This window comes from Girardinichthys multiradiatus, chromosome 12 (genome assembly GCF_021462225.1).
Source record: "Girardinichthys multiradiatus isolate DD_20200921_A chromosome 12, DD_fGirMul_XY1, whole genome shotgun sequence".
NCBI lineage: Eukaryota > Metazoa > Chordata > Actinopteri > Cyprinodontiformes > Goodeidae > Girardinichthys > Girardinichthys multiradiatus.
The window spans coordinates 28,850,346-28,869,101 of record NC_061805.1 but is presented as its reverse complement, the minus strand read 5'-3'; the positions used below and the strand labels follow the sequence as shown (position 1 = coordinate 28,869,101).

General features: G+C 40.6%; 1 protein-coding gene and 1 long non-coding RNA gene across 4 annotated transcripts in view; one reads left to right on the top strand and one right to left on the bottom strand.

The window, feature by feature from the left end:
* agtpbp1 (ATP/GTP binding carboxypeptidase 1) overlaps window positions 1-18,756 on the top strand; it is a 52,786-nt gene that overhangs the window by 1,220 nt on the left and 32,810 nt on the right. The window contains exons 2-3 of one of the 3 annotated variants that reach the window (XM_047380609.1): window positions 4,811-4,870; window positions 10,713-10,843. In XM_047380609.1, the coding sequence (XP_047236565.1) occupies window positions 4,839-4,870; window positions 10,713-10,843 (163 nt within the window). In that variant the 5' untranslated portion in view covers window positions 4,811-4,838. Of the gene's footprint in view, window positions 1-4,810; window positions 4,871-10,099; window positions 10,198-10,712; window positions 10,844-18,093; window positions 18,454-18,756 lie in introns of those variants that run through there. The other 2 variants (XM_047380608.1, XM_047380610.1) reach the window with 2 other exon arrangements.
* Window positions 13,345-17,697, bottom strand: LOC124877445. Its single transcript, XR_007040525.1, has 3 exons — window positions 17,592-17,697; window positions 15,627-15,829; window positions 13,345-13,688 (listed from the first exon to the last, which is right to left on the bottom strand). It is a non-coding gene; the product is annotated as an uncharacterized LOC124877445 (long non-coding RNA).

The window sequence follows — 18,756 nt, the reverse complement described above, 5'->3', positions numbered from 1 at the left end:
ATGGTTACCTACTGTGGGTAACCTTTTAACTGCTTATAACATTTAAACAGAAATTGCTTCAAGTCCTGAAATTTCCCTTTTAACCTTACTGTTAATCCTGTGATTGTGGTTGAGAAAACATCATGCCGTTCTGAACGCCTACGTTTTTTTTAATTCCTTTGGAAAATCTGAAAATGTTCAGGCCCAAATTTTACTTTTGCATCTGAGGTTTTTTTTGAGTAATGCTACATTGATTACTGTAGGTACTCGTACTCATCGTCTTCCGCTTTATCCGGGACCGGGTCGCGGGGGCAGCAGATTCAGCAGAGACACCCAGACGTCCCTCTCCCCAGACACCTCCTCCAGCTCCTCCGGGTGGAGCCCAAGGTGTTCCCAGGCCAGCCGAGAGACATAGTCCCTCCAGCGTGTCCTGGGTCGTCCCCTGGGCCTCCTCTCGGTGGGACGTGCCTGGAACACCTCCCGAGGAAGGCGTCCAGGAGGCATCTGGTATAGATGCCCGAGCCACCTCAACTGGCTCCTCTCGATGTGGAGGAGCAGCGGCTCTACTCCGAGCCCCTCCCGGATGGCCGAGCTCTTCACCCTATCTCTAAGGGTGTGCCCGGCCATCCTACGGAGGAAGCTCATTTCAGCCGCTTATATCCGGGATCTCGTTCTTTCGGTCATAACCCAAAGTTCATGGCCATAGGTGAGGGTAGGAATGTAAATCGAGAGCTTCCCTTTTCGGCTCAGCTCTCTCTTCACCACAATGGACCGGCACAGTGCCCCCATTACTGCGGCAGCCGCACCGATCCGTCTCTCGATCTCCCGCTCCATTCTTCTCTCACTCGTGAACAAGACCCCGAGGAGCAAGACTCCTCCACTTGAGGCAGGAACTCCCCTCCAACCTAAAGAGGACAAGCCACCCTTTTCCGGTCGAGTACCATGGCCTCTGACTTGGAGGAGACGATCTTCATCCCAGCCGCTTCCCACTCGGCTGCGAACCGCCCCAGTGCATGCTGTAGCTCTTGGCTAGAGGGGGCCAGCAGGACCACGTCATCTGCAAAAAGAACAGACAAAATCCTCTGGTCCCCAAACCAGACCCCCTCCAGCCCTTGGCTGCATCTAGAAATCTTGTCCATAAAAGTTATGAACAGGACCGGTGACAAAGGGCAGCCCTGCTGGAGTCCAACATGCACCGGGAACAGGTCCGACTTAGTGCCGGCGATGCGGACCAAACTCCTGCTCCGCTTGAACAGAGATCGGATGGCCCCTAGTAAAGGGCCCCCGATTCCATACTCCTGAAGCACCCCCCACAGGGCATCACGAGGGACACAGTTGAATGCCTTCTCCAGGTCCTCAAAACACATGTGAACCAGTTGGGCAAACTCCCATGAACCCTCGAGTACCCTGTAGACGGTATAGAGCTGGTCCAGTGTTCCACGGCCGGGACGAAAACCACACTGCTCCTCCTGAAGCCGAGGTTCGACCATCGGCCGAACTCTCCTCTCCAACATCCTGGCGTAGGCCTTACCAGGGAGGCTGAGAAGTGTGATCCCCTGTAGTTGGAACACACCCTCCGATCCCCCTTCTTATGAAGGGGGACCACCACTGTACATATTTTGTTCAAAACTTATATTTTTAGATGTAAGCTTGTGTTAAGGTCATAAATTTGACCTTTATCTAAAGCTATTTTACCAATAAGCATGCAGGACATCAGGGAATGCTGTGTTTTGTGTAATATCACTCAAGGCATTTTTTAAAAGTTTTTCTTTATTTTGTCTCATAGCTTCTTTGTTTTGGAACAAACTGCCTTACACAACTACCTTAATTTGTCCTGACTCTGCTTCTATTGAATTAACAAAGAAAAAATATGAAAGTGTGTCAAAGAAAGCATGCACAACATTTGTTTTGTGGGGACCTGTCAAATCTTTAGCCTAACACTGCTTTAGCCATGGTCAGAATCATTTTGTTTTAAATGTAGATGGTAATGTCAGTGTTATTGCCCCCTACTGGCATGCCTTGGATATTACTTCTTTGATGGGCATCTCAGAGAGGGTGTGGATGTACATTTTATCAAACAAATTGCACTACCAGTCAAAAGTTTGGACACACCTTTTCATTCAATGATTTGTCTGTATTTTTTTTCTACCTCTGGTAACTGCTTCAAGACTATTTCAGATGGCTACATCGTGAAGCTCATGGAGAGAATGTCAACAGTGTGCAAAGCAGAAATGAAAAAAAAGAGGGGCTATTTCGAGAAATCCAAAATATTAAAGATGTTTTGAGTTACTTCACAGTTTTGTTTTTTTTTGCTGCATAATTCTATATACCTTTGCTTTTTGTTGTCTTCACGATGTATCTACAACGTAGAAAGTAATAAAATTAAGCAACAGCCATTGAATGATAAAGATGAGTTCAGACTTTTGACTAGTAGAGTATGTTTAAAGAATATCTGGATCAATGTAGCCATTGTTGCAGACTGTTTTCAGGTTGAAAAAACTGATTTTTAAAAATTCAGACGCACCTACATTTTCCCCAAAACACACAAAACAATTCCACCAGGAAACAGCATGTTTGGTTTGAAAATGTATCCTCAGTCCTAAAGCGAACCACTGTCTGCAGGAGGAAGGAGCAGGCAGAAAGTTGCTGCCCATAATCAGACTGCCTGCATCAGGTCAAATTGGAGGAAGACCTTGCTGAATATCCCACCCCCAAACTAGAAACTAACTTTACCTCGATCAAAAGTCTGCGATTTTGCGCTTTAAAGTCCTTGTTCTAATTATTGGTATGGCTGAGACAAAAGGTCCTCATAAACCTCAGCATTTTAACTCCTTCAGGCAAACTTTTGAGCATTGCCGGTCCAGCGGCTATAATAAGTTCTGGTTGGGCAGTGTGACACATAATTATCCCAGTGGATCATTTTATACATGAAAAACATATATAAGACATTCCTGCATTAGTTTAATACAACAATGTCACACATAAATGGCAACACAGCACACTACACTTACTGCTGGAGACGGCGCTTAAAGCCATGACCTGTTGTTATAAACGCAACAGGTTGGAGTAGAGTGAGACCAAGTAGGGAGGTGCAGAGCTGGAACCTTCAAATGGAAAAGGGGCATTAGTTAATGGCTGGTGTTTTCAATAGAAAGCGTCCTCTTTCAACGAAAAGAACAAAAGAATAAGCTGGCACAACATGGATTTGGATCAGTATTGTTTGGCTTGTTGAGATCAAAGTTTGGACGTTTTACGTAAATTCTATTTGGTGAAAATCAGACTCTGTGTAGCAGTAAATACCTCCATACAAACCGTCAGTGGTTGAGGGCTAATGGATTTGTACCTGTTTTGCAGACACAGAGCTATAGTACCCCACAAAAGCGAGTACACCTCCACATTTTGGTAAACATTATATTTTTTTACACCAGATTTAACACATTTGCTCTTCATTCACACCTGAAACCTTGTAACACAACGAGTAACATGACAATAGGGAGGGAAAATTTCTAATTGGGGACAATTTGGACATTTTAACTTAGAGCTGTACACACATGACTGTGTGCCGAGTTTTTTTCAGGGGACAACAAATTTATACTGTTATACAAGCTGTTCACAGACTACATTGAATCAAAGTGTCACATCTTCAGTGTTGTCCCATGCAAAGATATAAAATATTTACAAAAAGAAAATAAGCTGTGTAGTGTACTCACTTTTGTGAGATTCTCTAACAATGAACTCTTGAACTCCTACTGTGTACTAATATTTTAGAGTAAGATGTCGGGCCATTTGTCTGACAGCTGTGCAACAGGGCAATGGTCTGAAACACTAAAGCAAATCTACATCAGAATGGCTTCAAATGAAAATAAACATGGTGCTGTGATTGCTCAGTCAATATCACAACTCAGCAGTCTGTTCACCTATAAATTTATCACTGCATGACTCTAGAGCCTTGCAAGCACTGCTCTAAATTTAAATCCTTCCCATTATTAAATAGGCTGCTTTACAACACCAATTAAATCAAATACTGCACCTATGGCAGTTTTATATTTTAAAACATAGATGCAATATTTATTTGAGGAATATGTGAAAAAGATAGTTTGAGCAGCAAAAGCATTAATCTCACCCACATCAGTTTTTAAGTTTGTAAATGTCAACAATTAGGGTTTATAATCATTACCACAGCACAATTGTTGTCACAATACCTTGTCTCACATTCAGAATCAAAAGGCATAAATTTAAAAGATCTGCACAAGCTAATGTTTGTAGATCTCAAAATAATCTTTCAAAGATGATTAGGAAAAAAAATATTTCAGCCTTTTCTGCTTTGGTGGGTTTTACAAGCTGTTAAGTAATGGGGTGTTTTTGTATATGTGTGTGGTCCGTGCTAAAAAAAATAATCCAGAGTATCTAGGTCTTTGCATATAAAATCCTTAAACATTAAGAGGTAGTATTTAGGTTTTTCCATGACTCTCAGGGCTTCTCCAATGTATAAGGTAGAAATTGATATACGTGTGCAAGAATTGTTTAATCAGGCATCTAATTATAGCCTAATATATAATGTTATGCTGTAAAACAGTTTACTCTTTTATGACCCTACACAGGATGCCAGTTTGGGACAAATCCTGCACATATTTATAGACCAGTACATTCAAAGCTGGGGACAGTTGAGCTTTATTGTCAGCTGGTTTTGCCATAGTTGCTTGGCCGGTTGGGGGTCCTGTGGGAATGCGACATTGTGGGTGAAGGTTATTCACGCTTGTTTCCAAATGTTGTGGAATGTTTTGACTTGTTCTTTTTTAGTAATGTGAACTTTCTTTTCGTTCTCTTGCAGACGATATGACCTTTTGACGTAGGAAAAAATGAACAAGCCCAAAATGGCCACAGAGAAGGGGTGAGCAGATGCATGCACAGCTACACACACAGGCAGTGATGTGTGGGAATGTGTGCAGCTTAAAGACACATTTTTTGTATTATGATCTTCTTCGCTCTTGATTCACTTTTATGATGATGTTCTGTTCCAGTGCTGATTTAGCTTTTGACTCACTTCAGAGCAGCGTCCGATCCCAATGTTTATCTTCTGGTCATACCGTGTGAGAGAGACTGTCAGTGTTTGAGCCAGAGAGTACGCTGTAGAGATAATTACATGGCCTTCCAGAAGTAGCCATATGAATTTGTCACGCCTAAAAATAATCTTTGTTCATCTCTGACTCAGGTTTATTTAGGCTCTACATCTGCTTTTATTCTTTGCCCATTCAGGCTTTACATTCTCCCATCATTCGCGACATTTTTTTCAAATTTCGGACACATAGTTTCTATTTCTGTTTTTGTCTCTTCGTTTCTCTCTTCTTATAAGGACTGAGCTTCTGCTCTACTGGGCATAATCAGAGTTTTGATTTTTCATTGTTTGCCCTTGCTGTACCAAGTGACCCCTAATCTCTTGCTTCTAGTTGAGTGCCAGGGAAGTTTATATTATTAGAAAAAGATCGGTCACCCCAGAAATAGTTAATCCCTCGAGAACAGCCATTAAATCAGCTTTAGTAGAATAATAAACAAATCTTAAATCAGACCCGATCTGTGTTTGGTAACAGTGGGTTACCAGTGAAACTGCTTCTATTTATAATTTTTTGGTTTTTGACATACAGTGCCTTGCAAAAGTATTGATACAACTTGAACTTTTTCTTATTTTGTCATGTTACTACCTCATACATAGATGTGTTTTTTTTAATTGAGATTTTAGTTGATCGACCATCATAAAGTAGTACATAATGTTGAATTGGACTGGGAAGAATACATGGTTTTACAAATAAGTCTATAAATGTGGCTTCCATTTGCATTTCCCCCTTTACTCTGATACCCCCAACCTCCCTCCCCTCACCATCCTCTGATGAAAACCTGACAGTCAGGGTGGCTATGGAGCTAAATTGGGGCCATAAAGTTTGTTCAAATGAAAATAATTTGAACCTGAAAAATTATTTTGAACCTCTCCCCAAAAAATGTGAAAACTGGAAAAAAAGTTTTGCAACTGAAAAAAAAAACTGCTGTGAAACAGGAAAAAATAAGTTCCAAACTACTTTTCAGATTCAAGTTTTTTTTTTCGAACTTGCAGATTTATTTATTTTTTTTGGCTTCAAACTTTTGGCCCTGTTTTGGCGTGAGGGGCGGGGCCTCGGATCACGGGTGTGGAATCATGACTGACAGCTCAACACAGCGGCTGAACAACATATTCCCAGCTGTTGCATTCAGGGACCGTGGGAACTGGGATTATCTGTAATACATCATCAATATTCTATATATATGTGATTGGTTTTGAATGATAACACGCTTCATCGATAGAAGCAGCTTACGTGAATACACGACGCGCATCTCAGAGGAGAAAATATGATCTTGACAGATTTGCATTTTAAGTTCGTGTTGGAGATTTCCCATGCTCACAACATAAAGCAAACGAATCGCTAAGCGGCGGGAATGAAACCAGATGCAAAACGAGCCGGTATTTTCTGAATACCCCTGCATAATTAAGCTTGGGATTTTTTTCTGATCTCCGCTCTTCATTGTCAGCTCAGCTGGCCGCCCTGCAGCGCATGTTATGTGTTATACAGGGGTTAGACAATGAAATGGAAACACCTGTCATTTTAGTGTGGGAGATTTCATGGCTAAATTGGACCAGCCTGGTAGCCAGTCTTCATTGATTGCACATTGCACCAGTAAGAGCAGAGTGTGAAGGTTCAATTAGCAGGGTAAGAGCACAGTTTTGATCAAAATATTGAAATGCACACAACATTATGGGTGACATACCAGAGTTCAAAAAAGGACAAATTGTTGGTGCACGTCTTGCTGGCGCATCTGTGACCAAGACAGCAAGTCTTTGTGATGTATCAAGAGCCACGGTATCCAGGGTAATGTCAGCATACCACCAAGAAGGACGAACCACATCCAACAGGACTAACTGTGGACGCAAGAGGAAACTGTCTGAAAGGGATGTTTGGGTGCTAACCCAGATTGTATCCAAAAAACATAAAACCACGGCTGCCCAAATCATGGCAGAATTAAATGTGCACCTCAACTCTCCTGTTTCCACCAGAACTGTCCGTCGGGAGCTCCACAGGGTCAATATACACGGCCGGGCTGCTATAGCCAAACCTTTGGTCACTCATGCCAATGCCAAACGTCGGATTCAATGGTGCAAGGAGCGCAAATCTTGGGCTGTGGACAATGTGAAACATGTATTGTTCTCTGATGAGTCCACCTTTACTGTTTTCCCCACATCCGGGAGAGTTACGGTGTGGAGAAGCCCCAAAGAAGCGTACCACCCAGACTGTTGCATGCCCAGAGTGACGCTTGGGGGGCATTCCCTTGGTCCAATACTTGTGCTAGATGGGCGCGTCACTGCCAAGGACTACCGAACCATTCTTGAGGACCATGTGCATCCAACGGTTCAAACATTGTATCCTGAAGGTGGTGCCGTGTATCAGGATGACAATGCACCAATACACATAGCAAGACTGGTGAAAGATTGGTTTGATGAACATGAAAGTGAAGTTGAACATCTCCCATGGCCTGCACAGTCACCAGATCTAAATATTATTGAGCCACTTTGGGGTGTTTTGGAGGAGCGAGTCAGGAAACGTTTTCCTCCACCAGTATCACGTAGTGACCTGGCCACTATCCTGCAAGAAGAATGGCTTAAAATCCCTCTGACCACTGTGCAGGACTTGTATATGTCATTCCCAAGACGAATTGACGCTGTATTGGCCACAAAAGGAGGCCCTACACCATACTAATAAATTATTGTGGTCTAAAACCAGGTGTTTCAGTTTCATTGTCCAACCCCTGTAGATCAGCTGTTCGCCAGCGCGCAACAGAGCTGGTCTGCCTGACTGGAGCAGAGGAGAGGCTTGTCCGAGCTACCGCACCCTGTTGACGGTCAGATCTCTCGGGAGTCTCTCCAGTCCCTGGTTCCCAGAGGCGATCAGACTCTATCTAACACTGACTCTTAAAGGAACGACTGTCAAACATTTTCTAACTTTCAGCTCCTTTAATCTAAATTAGGCAGAGGAATGGTTACAGAGATCAGCGCTGAGGCTCCCGTCTCGGACCGTCGCAGTTTGTAAAAGGATGACGAAGAGCACCGAAAGAAGGTCACATGTAGTTTTATATCTGGCGCTCCAATGCAATGGATGTGCCCTCCCTCAGTGATTATCAGTAGACTATGTGTCACCATTGTGGTGTCTATCTGGTAGGTTGTGTAGTAGCGGGTGTCCATCCTTAATCTAAGTGTGCTGTGGCTTTCTAATCAACCCAGTTACAACCTGCTCCACCATCAAACCCAGTGCCTCAGCCACAGGTCATTCATGACAAACCTTGGGCCATTTATCTTTGTAATGTGTGTCAATGAGCATCCTTTTCTAACAAAAAGGAAACATTAGAATTTATGCTTAATATCATTATGGGATAAGTGGGAAAAACAGCTATGAGTCATATAAATAAAGGTTATCCCTAACAGGTTGATATGGCAATGTTTAGGGCACAATGGTCCAGCAAAATATCAGCGCCCCAGACACTGTCGCCTCTTGCGTACTTGATGTTGCGCTCGTGCCGGTGGTTCAGCTCGTGGGCCGGTGGTTAAAAACTAACCCTTGTCCCTACACACACACGCGCACGCACGCACGCACGCACGCACGCACGCACACACATATGAGGCCGTGAGGCCCTCACATGGCTTGTGACAAACTCCAAGCAGGACCTCTGTGGCTTTTTGTCAACAATGTCTTCTTGCCAGATTTGTGGAGTGAACGACTAATAGCTTGACCTACCTGAGCTGTGAATGCAGCTTCTCCAGAGTTGCCATGGGACTCTTGGCTTGTTCTCTGATGATGTTCTCCTTTCATGCCCCAAGTGGATGGCCATGTCTTGGTAAACATATATATAGAATATTGATGATGTATTACAGGTAATCCCAGTTCCCATGGTCTCTGAATGCAACAGCTGGGAATATGTTGTTCAGCCGCTGTGTTGAGCTGTCAGTCATGATCTGAGGCCCCGCCCCCCACGCCAAAACAGGGCCACAAGTTTGAAGCCAAAAAAAAATCTGCAAGTTCAAAAAAAAAACTTGAATCTGAAAAGTAGTTTTGAACTTATTTTTTCCAGTTTCACATCAGTTTTTTTTTTCAGTTGCAAAACTTTTTTTTCCAGTTTTCACATTTTTTGGGGAGAGGTTCAAAATAATTTTTCAGGTTCAAATGTTTTTCTTTTGAACAAACTTTATGGCACCAATTTAGGTCCACAGTGCCCAGCTCGATACCATGCACATTTGCACAAATTAATCCTTGTCTTCCTCTTTTGTAAAAACACTGTATGTAGACAGTACTGTGCAAAAGTTTTAGGCAGGTGTGAAAAAATGCTGTAAACAAAGAATGCTTTCAAAAATGAAAGTGTTAATCATTTATTTTCATCAATTCATAAAATGCAGTGAATTAACAAAAGAGATATCTAAATCAAATCAATATTTGGTGTGATCAGCCTTTGCCTTTAAAACAGCATACATTTTTCTAGCTACACTTGCACTCAGTTTTGGAAGATACTCGGCTGGTAGGTTGTTCCAAACATCTTGGAGAACTAACCACAGATCTTCTGTGGATGTAGGCTTTCTCACATCCTTCTATCTCTTCATGTAATCCCAGACACACTCCATGATGTTGAGATCAGGGCTCTGTGGGGGCCATACCATCAATTCCAGTAATTCTTCTTTACGCTCAAGATAGTTGTTAATGCCTTTGGCTGTATGTTTGGGTTCCCTCACTTAGCATTTGGTAAATTGATAAAAATAAACAATCATTTATATTTTTGAAAACATTCTTTGTTTACAGCATTTATTCCACACCTGCCTAAAACTTTTGCACAGTACTATATATATATATAGTAAACAAACTTTGTTTCTTGTTTTATATATTTAAAATGTCTTCACTGAGATTAAATTCCTTGTGTGTGCGCAAACACGGTGAAAAAAAGCTAATTCTGATTATGATAAGAACAATATCTCAAGATCTGAACATCTCTTGATGCACTGTTCCTAATCATCATCTAAAAATAGAAAGAGTATGGCTCAATTGCAAAACTACCAAGACATGGCCATCCACTTGGGGCATGAAAGGAGAACATCATCAGAGAACAAGTCAAGAGTCCCATGGCAACTCTGGAGAAGCTGCATTCACAGCTCAGGTAGGTCAAGCTATTAGTCGTTCACTCCACAAATCTGGCAAGAAGACATTGTTGACAAAAAGCCACAGAGGTCCTGCTTGGAGTTTGTCACAAGCCATGTGAGGGCCATGTGTAGCAAACATGATTTAGCTTTTCAGATTTTTATTTGTAAAAAAAATACAACGCATTGTATCAATTTTTTCCACTTTGCTACTTTGGGTTGGTCTCAAATGAAATCTCAATAAAAACAGTGAACTTTGAAGCTGTAACATGACAAAATATGAAGTTCATGGGTTATGAGTTATTTTGTAAGACATTGTATTTGTCTAATATATGATCATGGAAGGATATTTTAAAAATGGGTGATACTGTATCTTTTTCTTCCTCTGGTGTGATTCAGTTCTTGCAGTTTTGCTCCATTTATGCAACAAAGAAGCTCCTTCCTCCTTTGGACAGCATAGTACATCTGGAAACAGTATTATATGGACCCATACAGAACCTTCGTATTAAACTTTGAAATGTCTGTTTTTTTCCAGTGTTCCCAGTAACTCCAGGGTACTAATGCTCCTCGGACAGCTGGAGAGGATGAATAGGGAGGTCATGCTGAGAGATGTAGAAACAGCAAGACAAGTCACAGCGAAGATCTATCATCTCATACAGACGCAGGGTAAGGGAAAAAAAAAGTAGACTCACAAGATACACTCACCACTTTATTAGGTGCACATGTTCACTGGCTTGTTAAAACATATTCAGCCAATCACACGGGAGCAACTTGACTAATTTAGGCATCTAGATGTGAAAGCGACTTGCTGAAGTTGAGAACAAGCATCAGAATGGGGAAGAAATTATGTTTACATAACTTTGAATGTAGTTTCTGGTGCCAAACAAACTGATCTGAGTATTTTAGGACATGCTGATCTTCTGGAATTTCCACCCACAACCATCTTCCCAGCTTTACAGCGAATGGTTGACAAGAAAGAAAATGGAGGAATTGGTAGTTGTGTGGGTGAACATGCTTTTCTTGATGTTAGAGGAGAGTGGGCAGACTGGTTTAAGATAATAGGAAAACAAACAGTAGTTTAAATAGTAAATGTACGCATAAACCATCACAGATTACCCAAAACATCGAAACATGAAGCAGACGGTCCACAGCAGCAGAAAATCACAGTGAGTGCCTCTCCTCTCAGCTAAGAACAGAAAATTGAGGCTACAGTTCACACAGAGTCAACAAAATTGGACAAAAACAGACTGGAAAATTAGTACCAGATAAGTGTTCACCTCAGCTGCAACATTCAGATGGGAGGATCAATTGGTATACACATGAATAACTGGGATCCATCCTGCCTTTTAACTCTTTGGGGAATATTTTCATGACACACTTTTGGCCAGAGTACCAACTGAGCACTGTTTAAACACCACAGCCTGCCTGATGGTTGCTCAGCATGCCCCCCTCCCCTTTATAACCATGGTGTACCCATCTTCTGATGCCTGCTTCCAGCAGGATAATGCACCACGTAACAAAGGTCATATCATTTCAACTAGTTTCCTGAACATGACAATGAGTTCCCTGTACTCTAATGACCTCCACAGTCACCAGATTTTAGTCCAACAAAGCGCCTTCAAGATGAGATGGAACAGGACTGTTGACACATTTGCTGCAACATTTGTGACGCCATGATGTCAATATTGACCTTCATCTCTTAAGAGTGTTTTAGACCCCCTTTTTAAGAATTTAGACAGTTTTGAAGGCAAATGGGTGTCAGTGTCCGTACTAGCGAGGTATACCTAATGAATTGGCTCGTTGTAAAATGCAATATAATCCAACTGAAACAAAATAAGGACACACCTAAAATTGTTAAGTGTGTTTCTACAAAAACTAAGCTGTGTATTCTTGATGCAAGTTCATGCAAATAGAGGTCTGTGTCTTGAGTTGCAATTGAAAGTATACTTGCATAATATTTTTATATAAAAGGTGCTTTTATAATGGTCTGTTCAGACAGACTGCATTAGCTAATCAAATTAATAGTATGAATAGATTTCAATAGGCACAGCTATCTGCTGTTCTCTAAGATGTAACTGTCTACATTTCTGATTATTTGCATTTTGTGATGCTGCATAAAGCAAATATTCTTGGTCTGTTGTTCAGTTTCAGGATGCACCCATCACTCTATGCCACATGCCTCCCCGGTAAACAAAAATGCATAATTCACATTTGATAAAAGCCAAAAATGTAAATGGCTAATAAAGAAATGTTGATTTGACCCAGAAGGTGTAGATGCTTTTAAGGCAGTGTGACAACTGTAAGCGTGAAGTAATTCCAAAGTATTCATTTCTGGGCATGTTTGCATTTATGCACTTAAAAGAAATTTAAAACCGTTATCATTATTCAGGTTTACACTAATTGATTTGGCCATTCAAAAGCCACTTAAGTAGCTGGTGTCAGTCATGATAAAACAATTTAATATCTAAAAGGATAGGTTTCTTTGAGGGGACAAACATTGTGGAATATTTGGAGAGATGTTAAATGGATTGATGTTCACTCCAAACTTTACAAGGAGGGAAGTGTACATTGGAATACCGAGTGAATGAAATCAATGCTATAAAACCAGTCATGTAGTTGCTGTATTCCTCTGAGCTGAGAAACTCTAGTCTGGTTAAACAGAAGAATTCACTTTTGCTCATATGACTAAAAATCATTGTTTTAGCTGCAGTTAAAGACATCTTCAGGCTAAAGACTGAACTTAATAGATTTCAAGTCTGAAATGTAAGTTTGAACTTCAAGCCAATTTTTTTATATGCCTTGATGAACTACAAAAAAGCAGATGTGAATATCTATTTGTGACAAATAAAAAAGCTAAAATGGACACAATGCTTTATTTGGTGAAAGTAGCAGAATTGGCACTTTGCACTGCTGATGGTTTTCAGGTCCTTATCTGTAATGTTTTCTCATTTTTTCTGAATATAAATCTCACTACGTGTCGACTTTTAAGTATGCAGGAGTTGAACTATTTTGAATGTAGCTCAGTCTAGGATTGCATTGAATTTAATACAAAGCTACAAAGAAGGTAGCCTGAAGGACATTAAAATAAACCTGGGAACAACAAACTGAACCTTCTAATAAAAGCAAACAGCGGTATTTTCGTCAGTTGTCTGGATTCATTTGAAAATCTGAACATGATAATCTTCAACGTTTTTGCTGATTGCAGACATGGTGTTTTAGCCTGATTTACTTTTAGCTCAGTGTTGCTAGGGAACTAAATATTTGTACATATAGACTTACAAAATGACGTTTCAGCCTTTTATTTTTTTTAGCTAGTCAGAAATGTTTGTAACGTGCAGCAACTAAACTCCAGCAGAGATTTATATCAGGCTGATGAGATTTGATGAGCTCACTTCTTCCTAATGCCTCTCTGGCAGGCTTTATTCAGCTATTTTTCCTTTTGCTGTTTTCATATATGTAGCCTTCAATTAGTAACATTTACTCCTCTGTAGACGTGATCCAGTTTCTCCACCTAAAAAATAAAACACAATACAGGTCCTTCTCAAAATATTAGCATATTGTGATAAAGTTCATTATTTTCCATAATGTCATGATGAAAATTTAACATTCATATATTTTAGATTTATGGCACACTAACTGAAATATTTCAGGTCTTTTATTGTCTTAATACGGATGATTTTGGCATACAGCTCATGAAAACCCAAAATTCCTATCTCACAAAATTAGCATATCATTAAAAGGGTCTCTAAACGAGCTATGAACCTAATCATCTGAATCAACGAGTTAACTCTAAACACCTGCAAAAGATTCCTGAGGCCTTTAAAACTCCCAGCCTGGTTCATCACTCAAAACCTCAATCATGGGTAAGACTGCTGACCTGACTGCTGTCCGGAAGGCCACTATTGACACCCTCAAGGAAGAGGGTAAGAAACAGAAAGACATTTCTGAATGAATAGGCTGTTCCCAGAGTGCTGTATCAAGGCACCTCAGTGGGAAGTCTGTGGGAAGGAAAAAGTGTGGCAGAAAACGCTGCACAACGAGAAGAGGTGACCGGACCCTGAGGAAGATTGTGGAGAAGGGCCGATTCCAGACCTTGGGGGACCTGCGGAAGCAGTGGACTGAGTCTGGAGTAGAAACATCCAGAGCCACCGTGCACAGGCGTGTGCAGAAAATGGGCTACAGGTGCCGCATTCCCCAGGTCAAGCCACTTTTGAACCAGAAACAGCGGCAGAAGCGCCTGACCTGGGCTACAGAGAAGCAGCACTGGACTGTTGCTCAGTGGTCCAAAGTACTTTTTTCGGATGAAAGCAAATTCTGCATGTCATTCGGAAATCAAGGTGCCAGAGTCTGGAGGAAGACTGGGGAGAAGGAAATGCCAAAATGCCAGAAGTCCAGTGTCAAGTACCCACAGTCAGTGATGGTCTGGGGTGCCGTGTCAGCTGCTGGTGTTGGTCCACTGTGTTTTATCAAGGGCAGGGTCAATGCAGCTAGCTATCAGGAGATTTTGGAGCACTTCATGCTTCCATCTGCTGAAAAGCTTTATGGAGATGAAGATTTCATTTTTCAGCACGACCTGGCACCTGCTCACCGTGCCAAAACCACTGGTAAATGGTTTACTGACCATGGTATCACTGTGCTCAATTGGCCTGCCAACTCTCCTGACCTGAACCCCATAGAGAATCTGTGGGATATTGTGAAGAGAACGTTGAGAGACTCAAGACTCAACATTCTGGATGAGCTAAAGGCCGCTATTGAAGCATCCTGGGCCTCCATAAGACCTCAGCAGTGCCACAGGCTGATTGCCTCCATGCCACGCCGCATTGAAGCAGTCATTTCTGCCAAAGGATTCCCGACCAAGTATTGAGTGCATAATTGTACATGATTATTTGAAGGTTGACGTTTTTTGTATTAAAAACACTTTTCTTTTATTGGTCGGATGAAATATGCTAATTTTGTGAGATAGGAATTTTGGGTTTTCATGAGCTGTATGCCAAAATCATCCGTATTAAGACAATAAAAGACCTGAAATATTTCAGTTAGTGTGCAATGAATCTAAAATATATGAATGTTAAATTTTCATCATGACATTATGGAAAATAATTAACTTTATCACAATATGCTAATATTTTGAGAAGGACCTGTATATATACAGATAAAGAAGGATTTCCATCTTAAATACTAAATATGTTTTGCACAATTCTGGCTTCATTACTGCTCTGAGTCGGTTGTTCTTTCAGCAAATGGCATGTTTTAGAGTCTGTATACTCCAGTTAACGGTTATACGATTACTAAATTAGTTGACGATTATTTCAGTAATCAGTTAATCCAAATATTTGTTTCAGCCCTAGTTAAGGGCCACACCAAATTATTCCAAGGGCCACAAATGGCCCACAGACCGCACTTTGGACACCTCTGCATAATTAAGTAAATTAATCCATTAAAAACTTACTTGTTCAGTGCTCTTGCTGTGTAAATAGTGAAGATGGGTGCGGCAGTAGCTGAGGTGTAGATTGACGGATCTTGAGCCTCCCAGTTTCCGATTACTCTTTAAGAGGAGTGTTGATCTCACAGCGGAAGGAGAAGTCATTGTGCCCCCTCACGGTGTTGAACACAGTGTAACATGAGTGTGTCTCTGTTAGCAGGGAGCCTCTGCTGTAAACCCAGATTAGTTGAAATATCACTTTCACATTGTTGTTGCACTCTTACACTCAATAAATGCATTTGTCTAAGTGGTGAAATTAACTGACAGTTTTGATACTTGTTTTGGTCATTTATCAAGCAAATATGCAGAGCATTCTCGGCGTTCTAGTTGTGACATGTTAAGATTGCCTGCTATTCTCAAATTGGCATTGACGTAGATGGCAGACACGCACTCACAAAACTAGCAATGTAAAGACAAACTACGGCCGTTGGATATACTTAGTGTACTTTGAACAGCTCTGGAATCAGTTGACTAAAAAATAGCTGAGTCATATATAAAATTGTCAATACAATCGATCACAGATTGTTGACCAATTTCCAATCCCAGTTTTGTAATGCATTAATTATTTTACCAGCTTTTCTTTAAACCTATTGTAATTTAACTGATTTCTGTTTTAAAACAGCATTTAAAAATAGGTTTCTAGCCTATTGTGTTGTGTACTTTTATTATTTATTTATATTGGCAGTCAAAGTGACATCACATTGTGCATGACAGCAGACACTGCAATATAGGATTTCTCTAATTTAAAACAGACAAAATTATTAGTAGTTTACATTTTAACTGTCTTTACTATCTGACATTAGTGATTAGCATTATTAGCTGCAAACATCAGTCTGTGTGTGTATTCCCTCAGAAATGTAGACCCTTACTTTGACTTGGAGATTTGTAAAATCTGTCAACATTTCCAGCTCCAGCATGTACTTAGACTTACAGGCTGAACATAAAGGAATGGCCAAGAAGCTAAATGATAGGCACCCAACGAAGACTCGCTCTCCATTGTGCCAGACTAATTGAACAACCCACACGCCTTCGTAGAAAATACAGTGGCCATTTAAATAGCTTCTTACACTGCTGTTGTTCCTCTGGCTTTGTTTTTAGACCATGCTTTCTGCAGATTCTTAAGTCCTTATTGTTTCCCAGTTTTAGGTCTGAGAATTTTAAAGACCTCAAAATCATAGTAGGTCTTCAATTGGTTTGTACGTATGTCGGTCAACATTTCTTTATTAACCAAGTCAGTTTCTGCTGGAGCTGGCTTAGTGTTTAGGCAATTACAATGAAAACTTTCTTCTAATTTAATTCACTGCTTGCTTATAAGAAAGTGTATATGTAACCAGGTTTGGCTTATAATTAGGGATTCTAATAGGCTACAACCTGCAGCAGTAACCACTATAAACCTTACTATCTACTGTAAGAAGGTGTGGAAGTTGGATGACCAAGGTATGAAAGCAGTGGAATAACATGCCAATTGAAAAAGATTAATTTAAGTTGACTAGGTTATATTTAACTTAAGTTATTAACCAAATTAAAGCTATGCACTCAACTAATCTGAGTTATTTATATTTTAAAATGTAAATAATAGTTTTAAAAAGTCTTAAATTGAATTACTGAAACTTGCAGGAAATCCTGGGAAACACCTCACCGATACTGGAAATAGCTAACTTCGAATCTTCTTCCTTCAGTACCAACTTCCACACTGAGGCACTCAGGGGGAATGGTTGAAAGGAAACTGAAAAAAAATTGGATTTTTGAGTTTTCAACCAGCCGTGCTGAAAATAATCAGACTCAGGTCACCAACCATTTTCTCAGTACTTCTCTAAATATTTTTGAATGACAGCAATTTTCAGAGAATCAACCAGGGAATTCTTCCTTTATGTAATAAAATTAAGAACTCATTCGTTTTCCCTTGCCAGCATGCTTTGCATTCTCTCTGACCTTGTTTCCATCTTATCTTTCTTGAATATCATCTGTCCTCTTCCTATAATTTGGGTCTTCTCCTCTCTTCAAAGGAAAGCTGTTAATCCATTCTGACTGATGGGCGCAGTGGAAAACTGTCTGTCTGTAACTCTATCAATCATGATATACAGCTGTTCCCCTTCTCATCTACTGCTTTGCTATCTGTCAGAGCCCCCCCTGCAACCTCAACTTGAAACGTGTATGAGTATGACGTTGGTTGGAGGGAAGTGAAGGGGGGGCTGTGACCCTGTTCACAGTAACTATACACTCCAAGAGGGACCTTTCTGTACTCTGTCTTAAGTTCCGAGTCTTAGGGGCTTTGGAGGCAGTAAAGGCAAACCTAAAGAAAGAACAAGGGAAAGCCAAGGCTTATTATAGTCTCTTTTTTTCCATGTCACAGGAATGTATTCTCTTATGTCTCACTGCCTTTATATGAAGAGATGCATCTTAAACAACTGTCAGTCTTCTGTTGAGGCAGGCAGTGGTTCAGTTGTTGGCAGAGTCCAAAGGGAGGTGCTTGTTACTTAGTGTAGATATCTGTGCACACATGGTAGAAGAGTAGATGGATTGTGTTAACATCTCAGGAGATCACTGCTAACCTTGAGGGGATACAGACATACCGATGAAGCTTCGGGAGTTCTTTACCTTTTGGCATCATTTACTATAGCCTGTCAAACTCAGAAGGGTTCTGACTTGCTGCAGTGGAAGTAAAGCTGGCATTTTGGAGAACTGTGCACATTCTCCTTCAAGCCATCTGAGAAGCATTAGACTTTTTGTTTTAAAATGGATTACCGCTACACCAGGAGATATTATCCATCACTGGACTCTGCAGGGTCATCAGGTAGGGTCAAGAATGAATAAATACACCAGAAAACTACTAAGGAAGTTGAAATAAATTTTGTCTTACCTTTCAGAACTAAACATTGTCCAAAATATGGAATTTCATGATAACATCATCTATGATTTTTATTGAGTTTGACTTTATGGTTTGAATGTTTAATATTTGACTTTTAGTTACCAAAATGACAAGAAAGTTGGGACGATTTGAGGTGTTGAACAGAATTTTGTGGTGGATTTTTAATTTTCGTTCACTTTTGTCCTGTTGATACTGACTTTAGAAGTTATAAGAACAGCATTCAAAATA